The sequence below is a fragment of the Larimichthys crocea genome, chromosome XVIII, assembly GCF_000972845.2.
Source record: "Larimichthys crocea isolate SSNF chromosome XVIII, L_crocea_2.0, whole genome shotgun sequence".
Classification (NCBI taxonomy): domain Eukaryota; kingdom Metazoa; phylum Chordata; class Actinopteri; family Sciaenidae; genus Larimichthys; species Larimichthys crocea.
In genome coordinates this window covers 11,705,182-11,729,952 of record NC_040028.1, presented here as the reverse complement: position 1 = coordinate 11,729,952, position 24,771 = coordinate 11,705,182, and the positions used below count along the sequence as shown (strand labels likewise).

General features: G+C 40.2%; 1 protein-coding gene across 3 annotated transcripts in view; it reads right to left on the bottom strand.

Annotated features, from left to right (window-relative positions):
• Positions 1-24,771, bottom strand: part of galnt13 (polypeptide N-acetylgalactosaminyltransferase 13) — a 38,386-nt gene that overhangs the window by 5,755 nt on the left and 7,860 nt on the right. For all 3 annotated transcript variants that reach the window (XM_027291251.1, XM_019259826.2, XM_027291252.1), the window contains 9 exons: positions 19,063-19,231; positions 17,076-17,242; positions 16,080-16,287; positions 13,951-14,121; positions 12,247-12,364; positions 11,352-11,532; positions 9,080-9,219; positions 6,686-6,784; positions 5,906-6,040 (listed from right to left, as the gene is read on the bottom strand). In XM_027291251.1, the coding sequence (XP_027147052.1) occupies positions 5,906-6,040; positions 6,686-6,784; positions 9,080-9,219; positions 11,352-11,532; positions 12,247-12,364; positions 13,951-14,121; positions 16,080-16,287; positions 17,076-17,242; positions 19,063-19,231 (1,388 nt within the window). The remainder of the gene's footprint in view (positions 1-5,905; positions 6,041-6,685; positions 6,785-9,079; positions 9,220-11,351; positions 11,533-12,246; positions 12,365-13,950; positions 14,122-16,079; positions 16,288-17,075; positions 17,243-19,062; positions 19,232-24,771) is intronic.

The following is a 24,771-nucleotide window of genomic DNA, read 5'->3' as shown; positions in this document are numbered from 1 at the left end:
TTTGGAGTTTGCTCTGCAGTATACAAAAAAAAGAAAGAAAAAAAAAGCACTCAGATTTATGTCATCTCCCCTCTGTGCCCATCAGTCCTGTCTGCGTTATGTTCTATCACAAAAACCAGAAAAGCCAGAAAGACTGGAGTCCAGACTGGAGAAGCACACCTGTTGTGAGGAGCTGAACTCAAGCACCACATGAGCATGTACCGCAGAAATCCTCTGTTGCTCCAGAGCTCCGAGGATAACACCCCCCACCAACAACTGGAAGAGAGCTCTCAATGGCCTTGATTAACCATTTATGTTCATTCCCTCAGAAGAAACGCGCTTCCGCAATTTCGCTGCTCACTTGAGTTGCTTTTCTCGTCCTAATGATCACATGCAGAGAAGTAGAGAGGCTGAAGTTGTTTTTGCGAGGAGAAGCAGAGCCTCCGCTGAGGAAAACAATGCCACGAGAGAAATTGGGGAAAATGATGTTAAAAATACAACTGTGTTTATGTTGCTGCAAACACCATTAATTGTTATAATGTTCAGAAATGGAACGGTTTTTTACTCGATGACAAAATAAAGGATCAGTTCCATCATCATTTTCAAACTAAACGGCACAGCGCACATGAAAACAAAATACGTGTCAACAACTGCAAACCATAATCTGTTCTCATTCGGCATTGTAGCGTGATCATTGGCATGACTTATCTTGCAGTTGAGACATGATTCTTCATTAAAACAAGATTGTACTTTGCCTGTTGACAGAGGATATTCAGACTAATGAGCACAGTGAGACACTCAGGCCATGTTTGATCTTAAGCTATAAAACACGAGGACCTGACATGCTCTGCCTGGATACAAAGAAGTGCGCACACACACACACACACACACACACACACACACACACACACACACAAACACATGCATCTTTCCTGAAGTACACATTGCAGACTGCCCTACGGGCACATTTGTTCAAACAGAGCAAGAACAAAGAGAGCAGGTGGCGTTCGACCTTACACACCTGTCAAAAAACTCAAAAGAACAATGAAGTGGCTCTTCATCAGAGAGTTACTTTTCTTGCTTTATTTAAAAAAAATAATTGAAAATTAAATATATATATTTCTTAACAACAGACGCAAGCAGAAAAAAGGTCAGAAATGCTTGCTCGCTTATTTTTTGTTGCATCTGCAAGCAGTATGATCAACAAATACTTCCTCTTTAAAAGGCATTATTCATACGTGCTTACCCCGAACAGGAGGCAGATCTACATTACATGTATTTATAGATCTAATCTATAAATCATAAGAACCTGAACCAGAATAGTCTTTTTTTCCCCCCTTTCATTCAAAGATCCAAACCTGCTCCAGTGGCAGAGATGACAAATGAGGAGTATAACGGCAGAGGCGAGGCAAACCGATGCACATTTAATGAAAATACTAGAAATGCGGAGGTCCTGTCCTTTGCTCATAATTATTTCACGTCTCCTTTGGGGCAGAGAAAACTCCCATCTCAGCTTCCAAGAAAACCAACCGGTCTCTCCGGAGTGAGTCGCTGAGTGTTTGCACAGCTGAGACCGGCTAATTAAATGTGGACGGTTTCTAACCCATGAGCCCCAGTTGAGGAACATTATCCTCTTTGTCAGCAAGCAGCATGTCGGACTTGCTGAAAGGCAGAAAAGTTTGATGTTGTGACGACTCTAGACGGAGATCTAGAGCCGGGTGAAAACAGCAGATTCCTTTTGTCTCAGGGAAGGAAGAGTCAGACAACATTTGCTGTCGTGTTATGTGCTCTCCTCTTGTGCTGGCTATGCCACGAGGACCTCTGAGTGTGAACAACAAATCAGGCCATCTAACAGCAGGTCACTTCACTGCCGCAACTCTGACACACACCAGCAGCCCTGGGAGCTCCTTACCCAATTTGCCCTGTCTGGACACAAAAAAATGTGGCATGCTACAGTGAAATTGCTCTTTAGCTTTTGGAGAAATACAAAAAGTACAGGACTTGGAGGTGAAACTCCATATAACCGAGCAGAACAGAATTGGCTATAGAGAAAATGACAGACTGGGAAAAAGCGGAAAAATAACAACCCTGAAAATGAAGAGAAATGCTGAGCCACAAAACGTTCCTTACAAACATATGTAAATAAGCAAGGCAAGTGGTGAAAAGCACTGATTTGAATTGGGATTCATTGCTTTGACAATTTGTACATGGCACACAGTGTACACAGCTGCTTCAGGCCAATAGGAGAGTGGCCTGAGAGGCCAGGGCAATGAAAGGCTGGTTCACAATGAAGGATCACTTCAAAAAGAACTTGTAAACAATGGCAAGCCCATTTCAATCAGCGCTGCACGTAGATAATCAGCTAAAAATAAACGCGGCCTCCTCCATCTCGGGCGTCATTGACCCAACGATGGCAGCCGGTGAATTTTCATATCAAAATAAAATATTTATGTTGGAAAAGAAATGTCAAATGAGATCTAATTTAGCGTGAAGACCGGCTAAAGGTCTTAGCATCTTATGCCATCGTGACGGGATATCTGTCACTGTTTGATGTGCCTCTGCGCTCATTTTCATACATTCCTCCTGAAAGGTCACCGGTAAAAGCTACTTAATGCTTCCTGAAACAATTTGCATGCATATTTTGACTAAAACTTGGAAGTTCAACATCATAACAACAAGCTCTGCATTCATTTGCCGTCACTGACGAAAACAAGATGACTAAAAATACTCTGCTACAAAAGGTGTCTATTAAAGCCCGGGCAGGTCATCTACGAATCAACTTCTAACACTGCTAATGACAAACTACATCACTACGGAGCAACTAAAAAGGCCACCAGCTTCTACTCTAAGCCTAATTTGTACCAACCTGTTCACCTCAGGCCCTACAGCGGACGGGAGCTTAGAGGAAATAATCAGTGGGACTGAAGTAGAGGCGTCTAGCGACCTCCTGACGCGTGTAGTTGTGAAGGGTCCAGGCCTGTAAGGGACTGTTGTTACAGTACTCCACCGTGGGGCCATAGGTGCCGTCCTCCAGACGGCTGATGGTCAGACATGATTGGGTGATGATATGCAGGAAGGTGTGCTTCTGCGGTGAGTCAGGAGTGAAAAGGGGCAGATGGTAGTGAAGGTAAGTCTGAGTGTCATCAGTTAGTTTATTTTATTTATTTTTTCTTTACCACTAACTTGAAATCAGAGCTAAGTTTCATGATTCATGGCAACACAACAACATCTTTAAATTACAGTAACAGGATGTAACAACCAATGAAAAGGGAGACGCAAATATCAAAACACCTGAGACAATTACATCAGTAACTGATGAAAAAACATCTTTAAAATGACACAAACAAGGAATTTCAGATTCAATATGAAAATATTAAAAAGTAATATTTATTTTTTTTTAACTATAAAAGATTAGACGGGCAATGTGAAAAATGACACAAGCAAGGAATTTGGAATTTTCAATATGAAAATATTAAAAAGTAATATTTATTTTTTTAAGCTATAAAAGATTAGACGGGCAATGTGAAGCATTAATTTTTTCCATTTTTGTATTGTTTTAGACATACTGTATATTGTTTGACTCATTTTAAGGATGTTTCTATCAAATAAAAATTTGGTTTGAAATTTGGTTCCCCTTTTTTAATTGCTTGATACAGCCTGTGGCTTCATGTCATATCAGAGTTATTCTGATCAGTCCAGCGACTTGAAACACACAGAAATGCCGTAAATACAAAACAAATATGGCCCTCTCACATCAGCCAAAGTTGACAGTAATTAAACCCAGATTTAATGGACATACTGTTATATAGTCAATGCTCAGTATTTCACGACCAACTCTAACACTGTAACTTTCCTATCTCTACCATCCATCACGTCATGAACAGCAGCATTAGTATAAAAGGTGCTGTTGTTTAAACTCGGTGCAGACAGTGCGCACCAGGTGTGAATTAGATAACGCCGAAGAACATTATCTTTAATTTATCTGTTTGGCAGAGACAACCTGACATCTCTACAGTAATGAAACCATTAGTCTCTGCAACACTAACACAAAAACTTAAACAGGAGTAAAATGTGCAGATGGATATCTGGCGTGTAAAGCTTTGGCAGATTTCAACTGAAACTCTGTGTGCGAGTGAAGACGAGGAGAATAATTTTGACTGCCACGTAGTACAGTATGTCACAGAGCAGGACTGAACGCAGCTTATTCCTGGCTTAAACAGCAGAGTGGGTGAAAAAGATGTCTGCCATCGTTATGAATGAATGTAGCAGGAATATGCAGAAGTCACATAGTCCTTATTATGAAAGTGAAACTGATGACGAGATGAAATGTTAATGGTACTGTAGTCACCCAGGATTCAGCCCCTGTCTGTCACACTTTGGGCTAAAAATAACCTCGGCCGCCGACAGCGGTGAAACCCCAATGCTGTTTACAACAGAGACCAGACCTCTTCGTTTATGAATTATTCAATTTCTTCATATTAAGAATGCACCCCGAGAACAAAGTGTAATGAAAGGATTTCTCCTTGGGTTTGTTTGGTGCTTGATGGAAAGGGCTCCAGGCTTACTAAACTTGTCATATCAACATGTCAAGGATAGGATATCTCAATCACTGACAGATAACACGGTATTCACTTCAGTCTCCTAGTGGTTTTAAAAGAAAAAAAATCATGAATTGTTAATATAAAAAGATGCGTTTTGAGTTGTATAATACATAATGTACTTTGAGTTCTGTGTCAACAGGGCTTGAGGAGAATATTTTCGTTCTTCTTTAAGAGCCTGTAACATCTGTTTCTGCTTTTGATTGAATGCTGAAATTGTAAGAATATTACAGCGCGCAAAACCAGGATTGGGATTATTAAGTAAAATGAAAGTCTGCTGTTTAATATGCAGTTTTTTTGGCTTTGTCATTTATCCAATCTTTGTTTTTGTTTCGGTGCTCCTTCAAAATCAATAAACTGTGACTCGCTCACACTTTGTATTTGTATGTCGTATAAATTCAGTAGTTTATTGCCTGAGTGCGTCTTACAGGCCATGAGGTCTGTAATGTACCACGCAACATGAAAATGCATTAGGTTATTTGTTTTTCTTCCTCATCTGCCATTGTTGTTTTGTTTTGATTTCCAAGATAGACGGTTTTACCCGCTTGTTGTTTGATTACTAAATGACAGATAACAGTAGATTGATGTTGCATGTAAGCAAAATGTGTGCAACCCATTTATTTTACTGATTGTATATTAAATAAGAGGAAGACCTCTCCGTATAATTCAATACAGTTGAACAGCACCACAAACTGCAGCCTACAAAATGACCATAAAGTTGAATCAACACCTCGTTGAACCTTACAACCTTCATGACGGTCGGATTTATTGCAGGAGTGTATTTGCTTTGCTGAATTTTGCATGATGAGTTAAATTATTTTTTAATAATACATTTGGCTTCTTTCCTCTACCAAAAAAGGCTCCAGGTAACATATATACAAATTTAAATGATCTATTCTAATAACTACTTACACTTCACAGTCCACACGGTGTCACGGGACAATCACAAAACTGGAAGCACGGGGCTCAGACTAAAAGGGTAGTTTTCAGGAGCAATGACTCGGACAGCTTACCTCAAAATCATATTCCCACTTGCCAACATACTATGTGAAAGGAGAGAATAATGAGAGGGTGGAAAAAGCAACTCAGCTTCTCTGCTTTCTAAAAAACTGACATACAGTGCCATCTGGTGGCAGCAAATGGGTACTCAATTTCCCCAATTTGCACTACCTCAAAATCTTCACTGTGCACGTCTCCTCGTGACAGAAAGAAACAATCAATCACCATTTCATCAAAGTCATTTACAATACGTCGGCCATCACAAGGCGAGAATGGCTACCTGTAATAACAGCCTGGTTATGGATTGGCTACTTTTTGATGGATCCTACCTCCGCATCGTACTCAAACATCTGATTGCCCTTCATGTGGTGACACTTGAGCATGACGACGGGTCCGTTGAGGCGGGAGACGTCCAGACAGAGGTCATCTGTCCTAATTTCTTTATCCGCTGTGTATGTGAACACCTGGAAACAAGATGTCTCTCTCAGAACTGGGCATTAATCATCATTTTGCATTCAAGAAACTGTGGTACTGTGGAAGGTCTTTTTAGTTTTCTACAGATACATTATTTGATACTACGCTGAGATTCTGTCTTATGTAATGCAGCTACACACAATACCCCATAACGAGAGCTGTAAGGACAAAGGGAACATTGATTAGACTCAAATACATTCAAAGTCTTGGCACAAACCTTTCGGAAAATAACAAAGACTTATCAATGAACTCCAGCATGGTGCCAAATCAACAATTGGATTGAAGACCGAGAAAGAAAAACTTGGCACAAACCCTGAGCTTGAATTGTATTGAAAATCTGTGGATTGACTTAAAATTTGGCAATTTACACACACTTTGGGTCCAACCTGATTGAGTTGAAGCTTTTTTAACAAAGACAAAATCCCAAAGCTCATGTATCCAAGATAAAGAAGAATCAAAGGCTCGGCTGGTTTAATTTAAGAGAGGCGTATATTACTTCAATTTACAGCTCCTCGAAAATACTTTTAAAAAGTTCACAGTTAGTGTTTTTAGGACCTTGTTTGGCAATTTGAAAACATAATCCAGACTACAAATCATAAAAATGACATGAAAGTGCATTTATTTTCTCCCCTCACCTGGTTTCCACCCATGCCGTGACAGTTGAAAAATCCAACTTTCTCGTTCTCCTTTCTTCCCATGTTGTCCACACACTGGTTGGTCTCAACATTTCTGATCTGCGGGCAGGAATTACATTTAAACGAATTAGAAGTTACTTAAACTCTCATTTCAAATAATCTGGCTGTCTCTAGATTGGCTCATGACCACTCAAGAACATATATTTTTATATTCAGTCAAACCTTTGCAAATCTTGTATTTCAGTTTTTATGATTTCTGCCAGGGTATAATCCATAAAATGTATGTATCACTTGACGGTACTCCAGGCTACACAGCTAAACAGCAAAACAAATGTATTATTTTCAATGCCAAACACAAACCTGCTCAATATTTCTCATTTTGTTGGTGTTTTGTTGGTGTTTATGACTTTCCTCTTTTTTATTGCTGTTTCAGGTTCAATTATCCTGAGATCCTTTACCATTAGACTCTTATTATTACAGATTTATTCTTTAATTATTGTGTGTAACATACATAATTCAGTGCTAATTAGGCAACACAAACAATCTGTTAATAAGACTAATTGATAATAACCCCTGTTAGTTTTACAACCCGACGCCGACCCGACGACAACAGCTGTTCTGATCTTTCACAACACGAGTCACAGCCTCAGTGTTGGAGAAACTTCCTTTACATAAAATCTAAGCGACATGGAAAACTGTCGGTTACAGCTTTCTCCCTACTGAGTCAACTGTGACGAGCGATTCATTTGCAAACAGAGGTCATGAAAAATGCATGTTTGTCACCATGTCTGATTCAGTCAACAGAAAAAAACTAACGGGCGACGTTTCTGATAATTGTCTAATCAATTTAGTTCATTTGCATGTTTATCTAATTTATAATATGTGATGATTTCAAGCTTTCCTTTGTGATATATCATTTATCAATTATTTTCTTGAAGTGTGTGCGTGTTTGAGATTAGAGACAAGAACATCTGTGAAGTGTCTCCTGACATGCGGATGGAAACTTATTTAAAAATCTGTTAGGATTCGGATTAGGAGACAGTCTCAGTATCTTTGGGTTTTGGAGTGTTGTTCAGACAAAACAAGACATTTAAAGATGCCACCTTCACTATTTTTTATATGCAAAATCATCAGATTAATTAATATTAAATATTGTTGCAAGTTGCCTCACTAAAAATCATGTATATAAAATATATTGTGTCACCAATTAATCTAAATTCTACATATTATCTTCAGTTTTACAGCTGAAATGGAGAAATTATTTGACTGCACAGCCTGAGAAACCCTTGCCATCACAGCTTCTACTGACTTTACACTCAACCCATACATCCACAGAAGCTAGAGCTGAGCTCGCTCTATATGTTGCCTGTTCAACTTATTACGCCGATCATGCATGAACAGAACGTTCATAATTAAGTGATATAAAAAACCTAATGGTTCCAGCTGTTAAAGAAAGGCTGACTGCATGTTATGGAGGATGAGAATCAGTCAGGAGAAGTCTGGTTTAGAGGAAGATGGGAGCTGAGGTGCTGCAGTGGCTAAAGAGAGAGAAAGAGAGAAAGAGAGAAAGAGAGAGAGAGAGAGAGAGAGAGAGAGAGAGACCCGGCTTGTGCTGCAGTACAGCAGAGCAGCACAATGAAAAGAAATCCTCTCATCCTCAGCTGTATGAATGTTGGAGGATTACAAGCTCATTTCACCATGAGTTCTTCAACTGACATTACTTTTAAATGGCCTCCGTCTATCGTGCAGACAGCACACTGCATGTCAGCACTGACTTTACCCCCAAAAGTGCACTGCTGTCGACACGAAGCCACGGGCATCAAGAGGCAAATTCAGGTCACTATTAAAAAAAAAACTGTATGAGGGGGAATTTTGAAAAAAACCAACGCCTGGCCTGTAAATCATCCCACATTTCCCACAATCCTCTCCTGTGTCTCCTATTTTTCCTGACCATGAGAAGAGGTAATAAATATTTTCATAATAAAATGCACAACTTCACGGTTTACAATTCACAACCCTGTTTGAGAGAGATTCTGACTGATATTTGTACTTTTTTTGTGTTTTAAAATTCATTTTCGCATCGCCTTATCTCTCCTACCCAGCGTTCATAGTATAACTGTGTAAACATGTGACTGGGATCAATACTGACTGCACCAACATCGCCTTGTTTGTTTATCATCCACATTCGGTTCGAACAGTTGGGACTGTTTATTTTCATTTTGTTTTGTTCAGCCTTTGCTGGAGATTTTCTGACTTATCTTGTGGCAATATTTTGTCTCTTTGAAAACACAACCCAGAGGCTACAGCACAAGGACATATCTGACTGAATGCAGAGGGAGGGAGGGAGGGGTATCTGCTGCATTATGGGAGATCAGAGTACGAGAAAGCTCATACTTCACCAAGTGAGTAGTATCTTCTTGGGATCTGGGAGTCTGGGTAAACATTCTCTAGATACCAGGAAAACGGTTTGCACTGCAAGGCCTCCCGGAGAGCTTTGCGGGAAGAAACGTCGCCGTAGTCGACCCGCATCACACCTGCAGAGAGAGAAGACAAGCCACATGTATCACTGAATATCAACAGTTAGGATTTACATTTATTTCAGAAGGACAGACCTGTCTTCTTGCACCACCAAGACTAAACACCAGAGGGACCCTTTATAGAGAAAAAACACCTCACAACCTCACCTGAAAACATGAGCTATGTGGGCGGCCGTGAAAGGATTTTCTATTTATTAATGCATGAATAACCTAATTTAGCAACGGCTTGTGAGGAAAGTCCCGCTTATGCACAATAATACACTAGACAAGGCAGAAGACAAGGCATCTCCTTCATGAAATGCACAAATGCAACAACTGTTGGAATATCATGTGCCATGATGTGTTTTATTTTAGCCAAATAGGAACTGCATGATGTATCAACCTTGATGCAGGTCAAGACTGAGGAAGGATTAGACAACGACTGGGCACAGACACTTACAAACACATTAGGCAGATGGTTTCTCCCCAGAGTGCCTCGTAGCTTGCACGTAGATAGATCCATTGGGGTAATTTATCATGAGAGAGTATGATCGCAATAAGCAATAATTATCCGTCAAACCCAAGCCAGACAATGCAAACGGGCACCTTCTGTAATACCAACATCCTACACTGGTGTGAAATAGAAATTTAAAGTTGGCAGATAAAAGCTATGAGCTGAAGGCCGCTCCTGCTCCCCTGGCTCTCCATTTCCCCTCTCCCTTCCTCTCTCTGTAGGGTCTGAGCATCACATGTTGCAGATGATGAATAGCCTCTTTGATCTTGAAATCACCAGTGCAGAGGAGGGGACGAGGAGGGAGATGCACTTTTAATAGGATCACTATATGCCACTCCCAAACGCAGCCTGAGCAACATACTGTGCTCCTCTGTGCCAATAAGTGGGGTCTGGCAGCAGCGTGGCCCAGATCATTCTCCCTAATGTCCTGGAGGAACAGACAGTCATCGTGGGGCCACAATAGGCAGAAAGACTCATCCATCACAAGCCCCGGCTCTGTCTGCACACCTGCCCGAGCAGAATCCTGCCTGACTGAGTGGAGGAGAAGGTCACAATTTGTGCCATAAGATCGGCAGATTACGGATGATCCCTTATAGGTTGGCAGGCATCTAAAACACTTAACCACAGATTTCCGGGACACTGCTGTCTGCTAAAGGGTAATCACATTACTGAGTCGACAGATGGAGGGGTACTCATCTCTCAATCTGCACAGCCGTATTGTTCTAGTTTGTCCGTGTGCGTTTGAGCATCTTTGACAATTTTCTGAACTGAAGTTTAGAGGAGTGCTGACAAAAAAATAATGTGTCTGAAAGTGGGAAAATAATTATTCTCAGTTTGGGGATGACAAAAGCGACATTAAATTCCAGCGTGAGAAATTCATTATGTTGTGAGCAAGATAAAGCGTAGGCGAATGAAAGACTAAAAGACTAGTCGGGGCTTCCCTTTTCACACCAATTTGCTAAATTTAATACCTGCAAGCACGCAAGCAGTACGGAGGGGTCTGTTCATGAGGATTGTTCTATCTGTTGTCTCACAGGGATTCACAATGAATAACACATCTATTAAAATCCAGACTGAACTGTATATTCCCTAAAAACAAGCACAATTCATATCATGTCCTACCAACATATATAAGGACTACCAACTGGGGTCCCTGGGCACTCCAAGAATAAACTGCTGTAAGAAACAACCATCATAGTGAAATGTGAAATCATTTCTCCTCAAAATATTATTAAATATGAAATTATTATCATGAATTTCTGTATTGTATTTCTTCCTTTGAACGTCATCTTACCTTAGGAAGAGCAACAATTCGGGTTATGAACCGACAATGTGATAAAATCTGTCTGTCTCCTCCATCTAATAAACCCAGATAGGCTGAATTGTGTGCTTTTGACTTGGCTCTCCCAGAACCCCCGATACTTGTCTACTTTTTTTTAAAAAACTAATCAAAAGAAGTCATTAAAAATTAAAATGACAGAATAAAGCACCTCTGAGATATGACAAAAAGTATACCTCTGGTGTCAGCACATACCACAGTCAGTAGGATGAATATGCAGTGTGGTTGTCAACATGTTATTCTAATATTTCCGCGGCAGAAAGATGCAGGCAGACAGTGGCACCGTCGGCTCTGTACCTGGCGATATGATATAGAAGAATTCTTTGAAATCATCCATCCAGACTTCAGCCAGGCGCCTGTTGTTCTTGTTGATTACTTGGCCCGTTCCTCCAGGGAAGCTGTATGGGGTGGCCTTCCGGAAAACATGGCCCACGTGTGAGCATGTTACAATTTCCAACACGCCGCCGCACTGCCAGATCTGCAGACACGTACAGATAATGCAGATTTATATAGTGTGTGGCATGGAAGCAGACAGTCAATACAAAAATGGATACAACATTGCCATGTCCCTTATTTGATTGGTGCTCATTCCCTAATCCTCATGTAACCAATACACTTCCAATATCTAGATTTAATGTGTTTTCATATTAAACATCGACTTATAATGATAGAAAATATGTGTTAACTGTGGGCCATTAAGAAAAACTAAGTATAAATTTAAGATCCCTCAGGCAGGGATGATATTAAAACCTGGACTTTATTCAGAACATTTTTCCCTGTCACTGCTGACTGTTATCTTTCAGCAATAAACGCGTTTTATTGTTATTTTCATTTTTCTGTGCAATGGCCAAAAAAGTAAACTTTGATGTAAACAATTACATCCTTTCCTTTTCCCCCTTAAAACAGTAAAAATAGATGAAAAATTCTAATCAACTGTAATGTAATCATGTTTTACTAAATAATGAATCTACAAATGAATCATTAATAAATCATGAGGAGTGAGGAGACACTGCAATTCACTAAACGTGTATTTAAGATTCCTCTTTCTTTACATGTTTTCCATCAAGTGGAAATGGTGCACATGATGAAAATGATTAAGGAAAAGATGCAGAAGATGAATACATATTACCACCAACATCAACAAAAACAGGTGATAGCATCACGATACTATCCTCCCCAGACTGTCACTTACTCTGAAAGACATTTCCAGGTTCTCTCCACCCCAGATATCCATCCCTGGATCGTAGCTTCCTATTTCCTCAAAGTATGTTTTGTCTATAGAGAATAATCCTCCTGCCATGGTGGGAGTCCTGCGAGAGACATGCAAACAATTAAGACATGAAGCAAAATATATATTCACTTTGTGCTGTATTTATTAGTATCTTGGTGTAACTTTGAGCGACATTCAGAATATAATAAAAGACCAATTTGTTTGACAGTTTGAAACAAAGCCAAAGGTAATTAATTCTATCTTTTCATTAATTCTAAGTGAAAGTCGGCCCTTAATTAAGGATATTATTTGTTGCTGGGAGTGATTTGCATACAGATGACATATTGTGCCTGGTTTTGTGAAGTCACAAAGAAAAGACAACATTTAGCACAGTTTCTCTCTTTACATTTTCTAATTAAATTAGCTCATACATACTTCAGACTTCAACAGAGCACAAAAACAGCAATCAGGATGCCATTAAGGAAGTCACTTGCATCAGAAGGATCTATTTGTATGTGCAAAGAAATCAAACTGCCTATGTCTTCTCTGAAGCCTGCTGTCATCACACATTAACCTCTCTGTTTGAACACACTGTCAAAAAGGGTAGAAAAATGTCCGTCAATGATAGAGCTACAAGGACAGACGGGCTCAGAATCTCCTCCAGGCGACTAGGCCACGGAGATGAAAAGACACCAAAGAGGTGATTCGGCGTGAAAAAGAACAGACTCGACAAGTGCCGGATACCACAAGAGATCCAGAGCTTCATGGGGGAATCAGAATTACTCATCAGCAACAGAGGCAAAATATCTCCTGGAAGAAGGACACCACCTGCCCAGAAGAAACCCCCTCGGGAGAACAACAAGGACAGGAGTTATTAGATAGAAAGAGAAAGATGAAATGTAGTTTAAATTAGTATGTAACCATTGAAATGTATGATTAAAAGATTTAAAGGGTTTAAATGATGATTATGAGCACCGGAGAGACCGATTCCTTAAATTAAAATGGTATTAGATCAGTGTTTAAGACAAAGGCAAACAAGCGGTTAGTGTCCTGACTTAGTGACATTTAATGCAAAGTACTGAACTCACCAGAAACTCATCGTGCTCATGTCACATAGCCAACAATCTGTGGTGAGAGCCTTGCTCACACCATCCTTGACCCTGCCTGGTCTCTATGGTAACTGGAAATGATCTGATGACAATTTAAATTAGGAGACAAGTATAACAATGGATGATCTGATTGTAGGGTGTCCATTTAGAGACGATAAAAAAAAATAATATGTGTTTATAGAAATTCAGGGATTTGAGGGTAGAACCAGACAATCTTCAGCTGATAGAAGAATTCACATCTCCTCATACGAGGTCAAAAGAAGAAGACCAGTGCTCCAGAGGAGAAATGCCAGCTGTCAATGATTACCCATTGAGGCCCGGAGGCCTCCATCAAGGGCGTAGGTGGAGGAAGCCTGACTAATCGAATTCCTGCAGCACCTGCAGCAGTTGATGCACAAGATCTTTGAGCATTTTCAGACTTTCTCTGCTCTCATTTCCGTCAACCAGACTTCAGACAGAATGCGAGTACGTCCATAGATGTAGGCTCTTGTAGATTATAATAGTAGACTTTAAAAATTTTTTGATATTTTCTAGCAATAACAATAATTGAGGAGGAAGTCATATTTTCTTTGTGTACCTGACAGGAAGCGTTCTGTCCCCCTTGCGTCGATCCATCTCCCGCTGGGGAACAGGGTACCAGCGGAAATTCAGCTTCCAGTTGAATCCACCGTAAGTCATATCTGAGCCGGCCATGTATTCAAACGTCTCGTCGCTGATGACGTCGATGATAGGGCACACTACTGCCGTCCTGAAAGACACAGAACACACAGTGTAAGATTCAATGTAGGGATGAATTGTATAGTTATGCTCTAGTTTTTACCTGACAACCTAAAAACAAACAAACAAACAAACACACTCTGAATGAGCACAAACCAGTAATGGGATGGAGATGGAAAGCGCTGATTACAACCAGGCTGCAACTGATGATTTGAATTATTAATTAATATGCAGATTTTGGGGTGGACTAATCATAATGGAAAGAGAAACTATGTTGCTGCTAGCTGTTCTATAAAATCTGCATTGTAAGATACTACTACTAGTATACTACTAAGAATACTACTAGTTTTGTATTTAAGCAATGTATTTTGGGTATCCCAACCAAGAGCTTGCAAATATACATGAGTAAATTTAATGTCTGTCCTTTTCCAAAAGTCTAATAAGCTCAAATATTTCATAGTTTCTTTCTGATGATGCTGCACTGCAGCGGGACACACGACTGCAATGAACGTCATCTTTATGTTTTATACACCATTTTGAACACATTGGCAATCTCCTGATACAGCACATATCGATATTGGACAACATTTTAATATCACCATCCTGATGTCAACCATCCGTCCTGTAACAACCTATATCATCAATCATGTGAATGCTGTTTCCTGCACCATCTCATCAGTCTGCGCCTATACTTATAGACACCAATACATCTGCAGCAGCATTCAGTATAATGGCTCCTTAATATAATATTCTGAGTGATACGATACTGATTTCGGCCTGAGGGAAAAAATGAATGTGTCTGACCTCAGATAAGAGATGGATTGCAGAAGAATCATTATCAATCCATCCATCTGTTAATGTCACGCTCACAGACGTGGGAGATTCACCCTCTGTTGTTTTTAACAAGGAAGCATCAAACAAAAGCTTAATGCTCTGCGATATAAGCAGCCAAATAAACCGTGTCACTTTAAATGAACACACTTCTCTTAATAACTGTGCAGACACTCCAAGCTGGAGAAAACATCCCATCTCTTTCAGCCGGACCACATCATATTTGTCCCCGAGCATGTATCTGTTGCAGCGAGTAAAACACGTCTTCGTCCGCTTTAATCTCGACTTTACCAGCGTCTAATAGCACCAGCTGGAGCAGAGTTAACACAAAAAAAAACAGAGCTACGGTAATTGGAGCTAGCTTTTTCCTCTGAGGCAGCAGCAAGAAGCAGACGATGCAAAATGATTATCTTCTCCTATCAGCAGCGTCAGGCTCAAGCAGTGTATTCATAACTGATGGTTTGCTGTCCCATCAATATTCAGATAGAGCTCTGGCTCAAGCACCCGATGATGCAACTTAAGTGAAATGTGATAATACCAGTTTATTTAAAACATATTTCAGGTCTGAATAGGCACAAGATTAGAATGATTGACAATGAGAAGTTCATTAGCAGAATCCAGTTATTTCATATCAGTGCCTTAAATATCAGCACTATATTAGAAACATTCAGTGTGTGTACAAAACTGTGGTGAGACTATGTTGTTTTTGTCTAGAGACAGTGCCACTGAGGAAAAGACAGGAGGCAGAGCTGGAGGTAGCAGAGATGAAGATGCTGAGGCTCTCTTTGGGAGTGACCAGGATGGATAGGATCAGGAATGAGTACATCAGAGGGACAGCACATGTTAGAGGTTTTGGAGATAAAGTCAGAGAGGCCAGACTGAGATGGTTTGGACATGTCCAAAGGAGAAATAGTGAATATATTGGTAAAAGGATGCTGAGTTTTGAACTGCCAGACAGGAAGCCTAGAGGAAGACCAAAGAGGAGGTTTATGGATGCAGTGAAAGGACATGAAGGTAGTTGGTGTGAGAGAAGAGGATGCAGAAGACAGGGTTAGATGGAGGCAACTGATTCACTGTGGCGACCCCTGAAGGGAAAAGCCGAAAGGAGTAGAAGAAGAAGACTGGAAACATTCAGTGTGGTCTGTTTTCTGATCCTACCTGTCCTCTTTGATGCGTGCCAGCAGGGGCTCGAGCCAGCCGACGGTACACTCGCAGTGAGCGTCCAGGAAGGTGATGACCTGGCCTTTAGTAGCAGCGGCACCCCTCAACCTGGCTCTGATTAGACCTGAACGCTGCTCCATCCTCAGGATCCTCACGGGAACCTCTAGAGTTCGCACATAGTTCTCCAGCTTCTTCTTCAGGAAGTCTGAAACCAAACAATAGACATGTTTCAGCAAGGGCGCATTTGAAGAAGTTCAACATAACTTAAAGAAGTTGTCAATCAACAGAAAATGAATCGACTATCCATCATCCATGCTGATATGACTGTCTTCCAGAGCCTGGAGCTTCCCACAGAAATCTTTAAATGTCAAACATTTTTAATACCAAATCACAGCATCATTTTTTTATGGTGTTCATCAAGGTCTTGGTGTCTTAATATAGTATGCTGGACTCATTTATAAAACAATTTTTATTCATTTTCAAGTGGTCCAAAATTGATAGATTTGCACCAAATGTGTGTAACAAATGGTGTCCACCTCAAAACCTGCTACAACGACTATATAAAAATATTTGAGCATGGGAATAACCATTACATACTTTTAATATTTGAATAGTTGCCTAAACAGGGCTCTCATAATTATTATTACCATTATTATTATCACTTTTTCTAATGTATTCAGACCAAATGATTAATCCATTAATCAAGAATATTGGCAGATTAAGCAATAACAATTTTTTGTTAGCCATTTATCTCAGTTTGGTTAGTGTATTTGTTGTAATCTGTTCTAAAGATTAAATGTTGATTCTTAAAATGCTGGATTTGGTGATCCTTTGAGCCGGGTTCAGCCTGGTTGTGTCCCACATTGTTCACATTGATTGCCAGTCTGCTTGAGTTCAAAACGTACATCCTGTATCCTTGACTACAGAGTTTCAACCTGTGCCTCTGTCAGATCAGATATGTATGAGAGCTGCTTGTTAGTGTAGACTACAAACCTCGCTCGCTGGCATCGTCCACCAGCAGGATCTCCACAAGCAAGTGTCTGGGAGAGCGGTTGATGACACTGTGAACTGTCCGCAACAGGGTGCTCCACGCCTCGTTGTGAAACACGATGACAATGCTGGTGTTTGGCAGATCGTCTGGATACACCTTGGTCTTACAGCTGATGGAGCAACAGGGGTAGAAGTAGTGAAGTAGAATTGAACAAAGGAAACTTGTATTCACATACATGTATACCCAAACTAACATGTTACTTAATGATCAATTCATTCTACAAATAGTAAGAAGTTCATTTGAAGTTAAATCATCCCTGGAAATAATTATTTGTATACTTAAATCTAAATTTGATCTAAAACTACCGTGATGTTTTCAAACTGCAGTCACAGTGGTTTTCTACGCATGCAGCTCATTATATTGTATGAAAAGTGTCTGAGAAGAGAATCTGAGTGTCCTGCTGCTATCCATTGCTGCCGCCAGTGCAAAAACATTGTCATATGAGATTTACTGACAAATATCTCCAGAAAGAAAAGTAGAAAAAGTAAAAAACCGGCATTGACAGCCATGTCAGCGTGTCCTTGGTTTGACGGTAAGTCTGTCAAAGCCAAGGAGTAAGAACGTGGCAATCTTGGGACGGCGCTGTAGTGGGTGATGTTGAATAAAGAAAGAGTGGAGGAGGTGGACGGCACGGGCTGGAGGAGGGGCAGTGGGAGGTAACGGAGGGTGAAAGAAGCCATCGGAGCAGACAGCATTGCTAGTTCGGGCCTGTCTATTCAGAGTGACAGCACTGACTGACACAACTGGGCCAGGAGGTTGCCTTCAAGACAAAATGTTATTGTCCTTCAAAGGCGGTGACTGACAATTCTGCATGGCTCTGGATAATTTTCTACCACACAGCTGGTGAAATTCTGCAAGGCTAAGGTGTGCTCTGAAATAATAATAGCTGCTGTAATATTTATCTTGAGAAAAGAATGGAGCCATAACTGGTGGAGCTGCAATCAGCTGAATTCTCACTTTTTCTCACTAATATAGGTCTTCCTTTTTGTACGGTGCAGGCAGCATGATCATTATATTTGCGTCTCCACATTGCAGAAAGTCTTGAGTTTGCATTTTCTTGGTATAGGCAAGAAAAGCATAGAAATACTGGAGGAGCGTACAGTAGACATCCTTGTGGTCTCTATTTCTTGTCTATTTCTCACCATGTATCTGACTGGCAGGGCCTTTGGTATGCACTTAATGAAAGTGCTGTGGAGAACTTGTGTTCAGCTGGAATATTTAAACATGAATCACTTTGATAATGTCTCCGCGAGAGACAAACGCTGGCACGCATATCAGCAGCCCAGGACGAATGTGCTCATGTTTCACACAAATTGCTCCTTGGATCTTCATTAAGTGCTCAAGTAGCTCTTGAGTGACAGTAAACAAAACCCTACTCCCATTCAAATGTCAGGCCTAATGTACACACTTGAGGGATCTGATGGATTCTGCATTGAAATGGTGCGCATAATCAGAGATGTCTTTTCACATTAACCGGAGTTATTAATACCAATAAAAAAGTCTAATGGACTCAACAAACTGTTTAAAAAATGATTTTCATCATCGGAATGACATCGCTTCGATAATTTAGAGCATTTCGTGTGCAGAAACTGCCGCTGTCTGCAGCCCTGTGGAGGCTCTTTTGATGACAGTGAGAATCCCAGCTGCCCCATCAAACACATTTGTCTGAATACAGTTTTTAGTGAACCCGGTAAAAAAAAAGTCTGCAGACATTAAGGAGTGAAAGTAAAAAAGCAGAAGTATCATCCGACTTCTGTCAGCTTTTTGATAGAAGAAATCATGGTGCCTTGTAATGTGCAGGAGCAAGGCGAAGACTGTTATGTCGCTCTCCTGGAAAGCAGATGTGTGTGTGAGTGTGTATGTATGTAGGTGTCAGGGTCAGTAGTGCAATTCACAGCATGCTTCTGGAAGACACCCAAGCTTACGCACCCATCCAACCTGACATCTGGCAGACTCCTGTTGAGCGCAATCATGTCACTGGCCATCAGATTGAACTGGTTAATCTTAAAGAGCTCCTTCATTTTCTCCTGGTCGTCCTTGGGGATGTTCACCGCCTTGCCCATCTCCCCGGGACCTTCGTGGCTCCGAGATATCGCCGCTGGAGCATAACAGAAGCAAAACAAAAAGGATATCTGATGAGAAATCAAATTTGTTTCTCGCTAAGGAGGTGAGAAATTAAGGTCAAGCTGCATTGTAAAATAAATCATTTTGTATATAAGTTTTGTTCACAGGTCTTGATAAGGAAACAATATGAGAAGGACTAGAACAAAACAAAAGCCAACTACATTACAAATGCTCCACATCTCCCATATAAAAGGGCACTGAGAGTAATGACTACCGACTGATCTCCCTGACCCCAGTCTGTTGGCTGCACGCCCTGTTCTAACCGGTGCGGAAAGGAAAAAAAGTGTTGTGGTGGTTCTCCAAGAATTCAGTGATCAAAATCACATCAAAGACATAATAAATATCGTAGCTGGTTTGACTACAAATGAAGCTTCAAAGAAGGAGAATGATATACATAATACTGGCATGTAAAAAATGTTTCCTCATCTGCTGTTCTGAGGGAAGAAATGTGCCTCTCATCTAAATTAGCACATGTCACTCATTCCGTTTTGTGTCTATTGAAAGTATTGGGCTATTTTGAGACGTTCAAATTCTGTAGTGGAAATCACAGTTATCTGTGGAGGAGTGCAGCAAAGTATGTTCGTTTCATCTCCGTACACTCCGGAAAGTCATTTTCTGTACTCATTCAAAAACCTTGTGGCGTTGCGCGTTTTAAAAGCAGTTCACGTACTGACAGCATGTATAGAGCATATGAACAGTGTGTTGTATTCCCTTTAATAACGCTGCACATACAGAGAATGCGATGGCATTCACATTTGCACCGTTAAAGGCCAGGGAAAAATATTTATCCTCTCGGTTAGTTTGAAAAAGGACGTTTATTACAGACAGTGCAGGCGCTCTGCTTAAGCTCTCTCTTGGTTGCTGTGGCTCAGGCTGAGTGGGTATTAAGCACTGCACTGGCAGCTATATTTAATTTCAATTTAATCTATTAGGACGTTCTGAATTCAGAGATTCGGGAGGATGAATTATTAGACGAGAAGGTAGAATGAAGGCAAAATCTTTTGGAGAATTACCACAGCCTGCTCCTACAGGCAAATATCAGCATTGCTGTTGTTGTTGCTGCTGCACTGAGCCAGCTCCCTTCCCCAAAAGGTAAATAACCTCCCATGGATTTATCACATGCTCTCTCTCTCTCATAATAATCTCTCAGAGCAGAGGCAGTGATTTCCATGAAAAGGGGACACATGGTTCACATTAGAAGCACGGGCCCAGGTTAAGAGGATTCTGTACGACCCCTCATGGAGATGGTCTGGATAATATGGAGTGTTAACCTCAACTAATCCTGCCCTTTTCTTTGTGGTGCTGCTGACACTATATTTGGACGCTGTCTTAAAAAGGACCAGTGCGTAGGATTTCGTGTCACCTGGCCGCGCAGTAGCTGATTGCAACCACCAAGGCTACAAGACTGACTTACATATGCAATATATCTAAATGGATATTAACATGTTAGCATTGTTTTGTGAGCATGTTGGCATGCTGACATCAGCATTTAGCTTTGTTTTAACTTAAGTGGGGTTTTCTTAAAAGGTGTATTTTATGAATAAACAGTCATCTATGGGATACATCAAGGATCTGCTACCTGCAAGGAAGCAACATTGAGTAACTTCTTTTTTTTTAAACCATACAATAACAGATTTTAAGTTTTTTTCTGAAGATACACTGACTTGAAATCCAGTGAATGGTGTCTCCTAAGCTCAGAGTCACCATTAAAGTGTTGGTGTTTGTACATGTGCATGGCCAAATGCTGACGGGGAGAGGAGCCGGTGTTGTGCCAGAACTGGAGCTGGACAAGCGGGCAATGTAACCAGGCTTAGAAGCCTCTATGGATATAATGACAGAGGCGAAAAGACCGAAGAGAGGTCTAGGGAAGACTGAGGAGAGAGAGAGCGAGCACGAAGCTGTAGAAGTATAAATCAAGTACAAATCTGGGACTGACTTTTGATTGTTGGTGAGACCAAATAAAAGGCTGAAAGACAGATGCCAAGCTGGGCTTCTTGCTGTTGGACTAGTAAGTAATATTAGCTGGCTGCTATCCTTATGTTGTTGCACTTGCTTGACGTTTGGATGGGTTGTCGATTCGCTAGTTTCTGATCAAAAGTAATATAGTAACAAAGACACGTACACCTGTCCACATTTATGACAGTGGTATTGCACTGGAGGAACTAAAATACCAATTTATACAAATTTAGCTTTAACCTCATTTATCATTATTTATCTTACAGTATTTGTAATCCAAATGTTTTCATATTTTTGTGCTGCTTTAGGCTTCTTCCATCACCTTTGAAATAATATATGACTTTTATGTGTTTAGCATATGCTCAAATTAACAATTTAAGTCATCACGCTTTCAGAATTTCCCATCTGTGAGATAATACAAACAGTTAGATCAATTACAAAGTCTAGAAATACTCAAATAACCCTACAAGGAACTTAGGAAATGAACTCTCTGTGGTATTTTCAAGCCAGACACACTCTCCTCCTGATGCAGGGCATTCATTATAAAAGATGACCACGATCATCTGGGAAGAAAACAATGGCTCCGTTTGTCCTCGGGTCAATCAATCTAATTCAGTGTCCTTGCCGGCAGCTTTATCCCAAGCAATTACCGTGAAAAGGTTCCTCCTCACTCACAACTAATGAGTGTCTACCTGTCTGTTATGTGATTAGCAACTATAGACTCTATAATTACATGCATGCTATATATTAGCCTTCTCTATACCTTATTTTATTATTGAAATATGTTGTGAGAGCTCAGCTGGACTCTTTGATCCCTGTTTGCGGCATTCCTCTAGTCAAGGTGAACTCTAATCTGATCCGGACTCTAATCTCTAATCTGTAGATTTACCTCCAGCTCTTTTCATTCTCATTCACTCTGCAGGAAAACGTCTGTGTGCCGGTGCACAGTTGGAGGCTCTATCACTAGCTTGATCCGTTCGCTTTTCACCTCCACCTCTTCCCTCGACTGCTCTGCTTCTGACCCAGCTGGCATTACGTTATATATCAGAGAAGCTCCTGTTGAACACAAAACCAAAGCAGAGCACGACCAAACACCCTGCAGAGTGCTGCTATAAGCTGCTCTGGTGTGCTGTGCAACATACCATATTTCTACATGAAAACCGAGTGAGGTGATGCTCGCACAGAGAAAAAAAAGGATTAATCAGTGTAATACCATTAAATGTATGAATACCAAGGAAATGGTATGCTTCCTCTGTGAGGGGAGGGTGGTGTATAAATAGTAATTCACAGTGAATTACACTGTACATTGTGAGAAGAAGCATTTGGCAGCATACCCTGTGCTGTCATGACGCAGGTCTTCACCTCAACTTAATGCAACCTGATGTTATCACATTTGCGATATCACATCGTTAAACTGCAGCTCTCTCTTCTAAAAAGAGACACATAACACAGAATGATTATTCCTATGGGTGTATGCTTGAAAAAGAAGTGAAATTCTTGTTATAACTGATGTGCTGATATACTTTGATCTCAGTATTTTTATTTTATACCTCCTGGTTTTCATTGTTTTTGTAACGAATATGCCTGGACAGCTCTTGAGGATTAATACTGCAGCTAAAGTCAAACTAAAATCCTGAAAAAAATATACTGCGAGAATATATGCAATGCAATATTAAACATAGTTAGCAGAAATGCACCAATTGAAAGTGCAAACCTTCCCTTTTTATTAAAATGTAACAGTTTTGCTGTGTCATGTTCAGCCTCTTCATATGCAATCAAACATGACTAAGATTACAAGAAAAGAAACTATGTGTGATGCAGAAGTAGAGCTGTGAACGCACAACGCCTATAGTATGTTATGTTGAGGCAATGTAAAATCTAATATCCCTAAACCAATAAGCTGTACATTTTTTAGTTTTCATTTTCCAAACACAGAAGAGCTGATTGTTGAAAAAAGCTGAAATATTCAGCAAAGAATGCATAGCCGTAAGTAAATTTCATAAATAACATAATACACATTCTTGTGTAGCATAACGTGACTACAGCTTGTATTTGGTTGCACAAATAAATGACAAATAAATTAACTCACAATTTCACTATGAACAGTTGCTGTAGATGACTGCCAGTGGGAATCTCATTAATTAAGTCTCATGCACTCTTGAACTGAGCAAAAAAAAAAAAAAAGTTCTACAAAAAGACAACAAGCTCTTTTACACAGTTGAGTTTGAAACTCATTTAATGAAAAACATTTTTAATAAAAGTGTCGGATCCACTGTTTTTGGAGCTTGACCCATATCAAGGACTAAAAGTGAGGATGTTATTTTTTGAAAAATGTTTCTTTAATCGGTCCACCAACTATCTGGAAGTACAAGACTAAATTAATTACAATGAAGTGCAGAAATTCACGTGTTTATGCTGCAGATAAAAATGTGTGTTCACATGGCTCTATGAAACATCCTGTTCTTTACATATTGACAAACAGCATCACCCTAAACGACTTTACATACTACGTCAATGCAAATTTAACTAAACATAATGGACAGGAGCGAATGGCCGTAAAGTCCATTATGATCAAACTGAAAAACAGTGAGCTACGTGGTGCCTGCTCTAATCTGGAATATATGGCACGCATTCCTTTTAAAAAAGGTCATTATCGACCTGGTCGAATCACCAGTATGATGTGTGACCATTGAACTCTGGTCTGAAATGAATGCAGTGGAGTACAAACTGACTACAAAATCATCACATCACTTTATAGCCTTAAAAATATTCAGTCAAACTGCTCTGTGTAATGTGATAGTGTCCCTGATAGTGCTGATGCTACGGTGTATCGCTCATTTCGCTTCACTGAACTTTATAGCCTCGTTTATCTCATTGTTGTTTTGGTGTAATCCCTGTATTCATTGTGCGGTTCAGCGCCAACCAAACTGTAGCTTATCAAACGGCAGACAGACAAAGCTGAAACACGAGTCAGAGTATATGTTAACGTTACACATTCAGCTCTAAACCCTGTTGAAAGGTTAACCATAACAACTGTATAATGTGCAGTGAGCTGTAGTGTCCTAACAATGTTTACCTATTTTTATGTGCGCACAAATTGTCCACTCAGCATGATGATATTCTGAATTTGATATGGGTCACATAAACAGCATATTCTATGTGGACGGCAGACTCCAAACTAGGTATTATGTTAGTAGATGTAAGGAGGATGGTAAAATTAGGTGAGGCTGGCAGTACAGACACAGGATATTGCGAACGATAATGGTACCATTGCTGTCCAGAGTTAAAATAGTTTAACTTTTGGGAAATTACAACAGGATGTTACGTAGCTCTCCAAACACATGGATAATACATGGAGGGTGGACAACGACACGCTAATAATTAACTAAGTGGACTTCTTGAATAAACATGAAAAAACCTTATAAGATAAAACTAAAAACACCTGCAGTGCTGTGCAAAACTATCAGTTCATATATTTAGAAAACCATCATATTTAAAAGTAACTCAGATCTAACCGTATACTTTTGTATGTTAATCAGTGTCAGTAGCTGGCAGCTT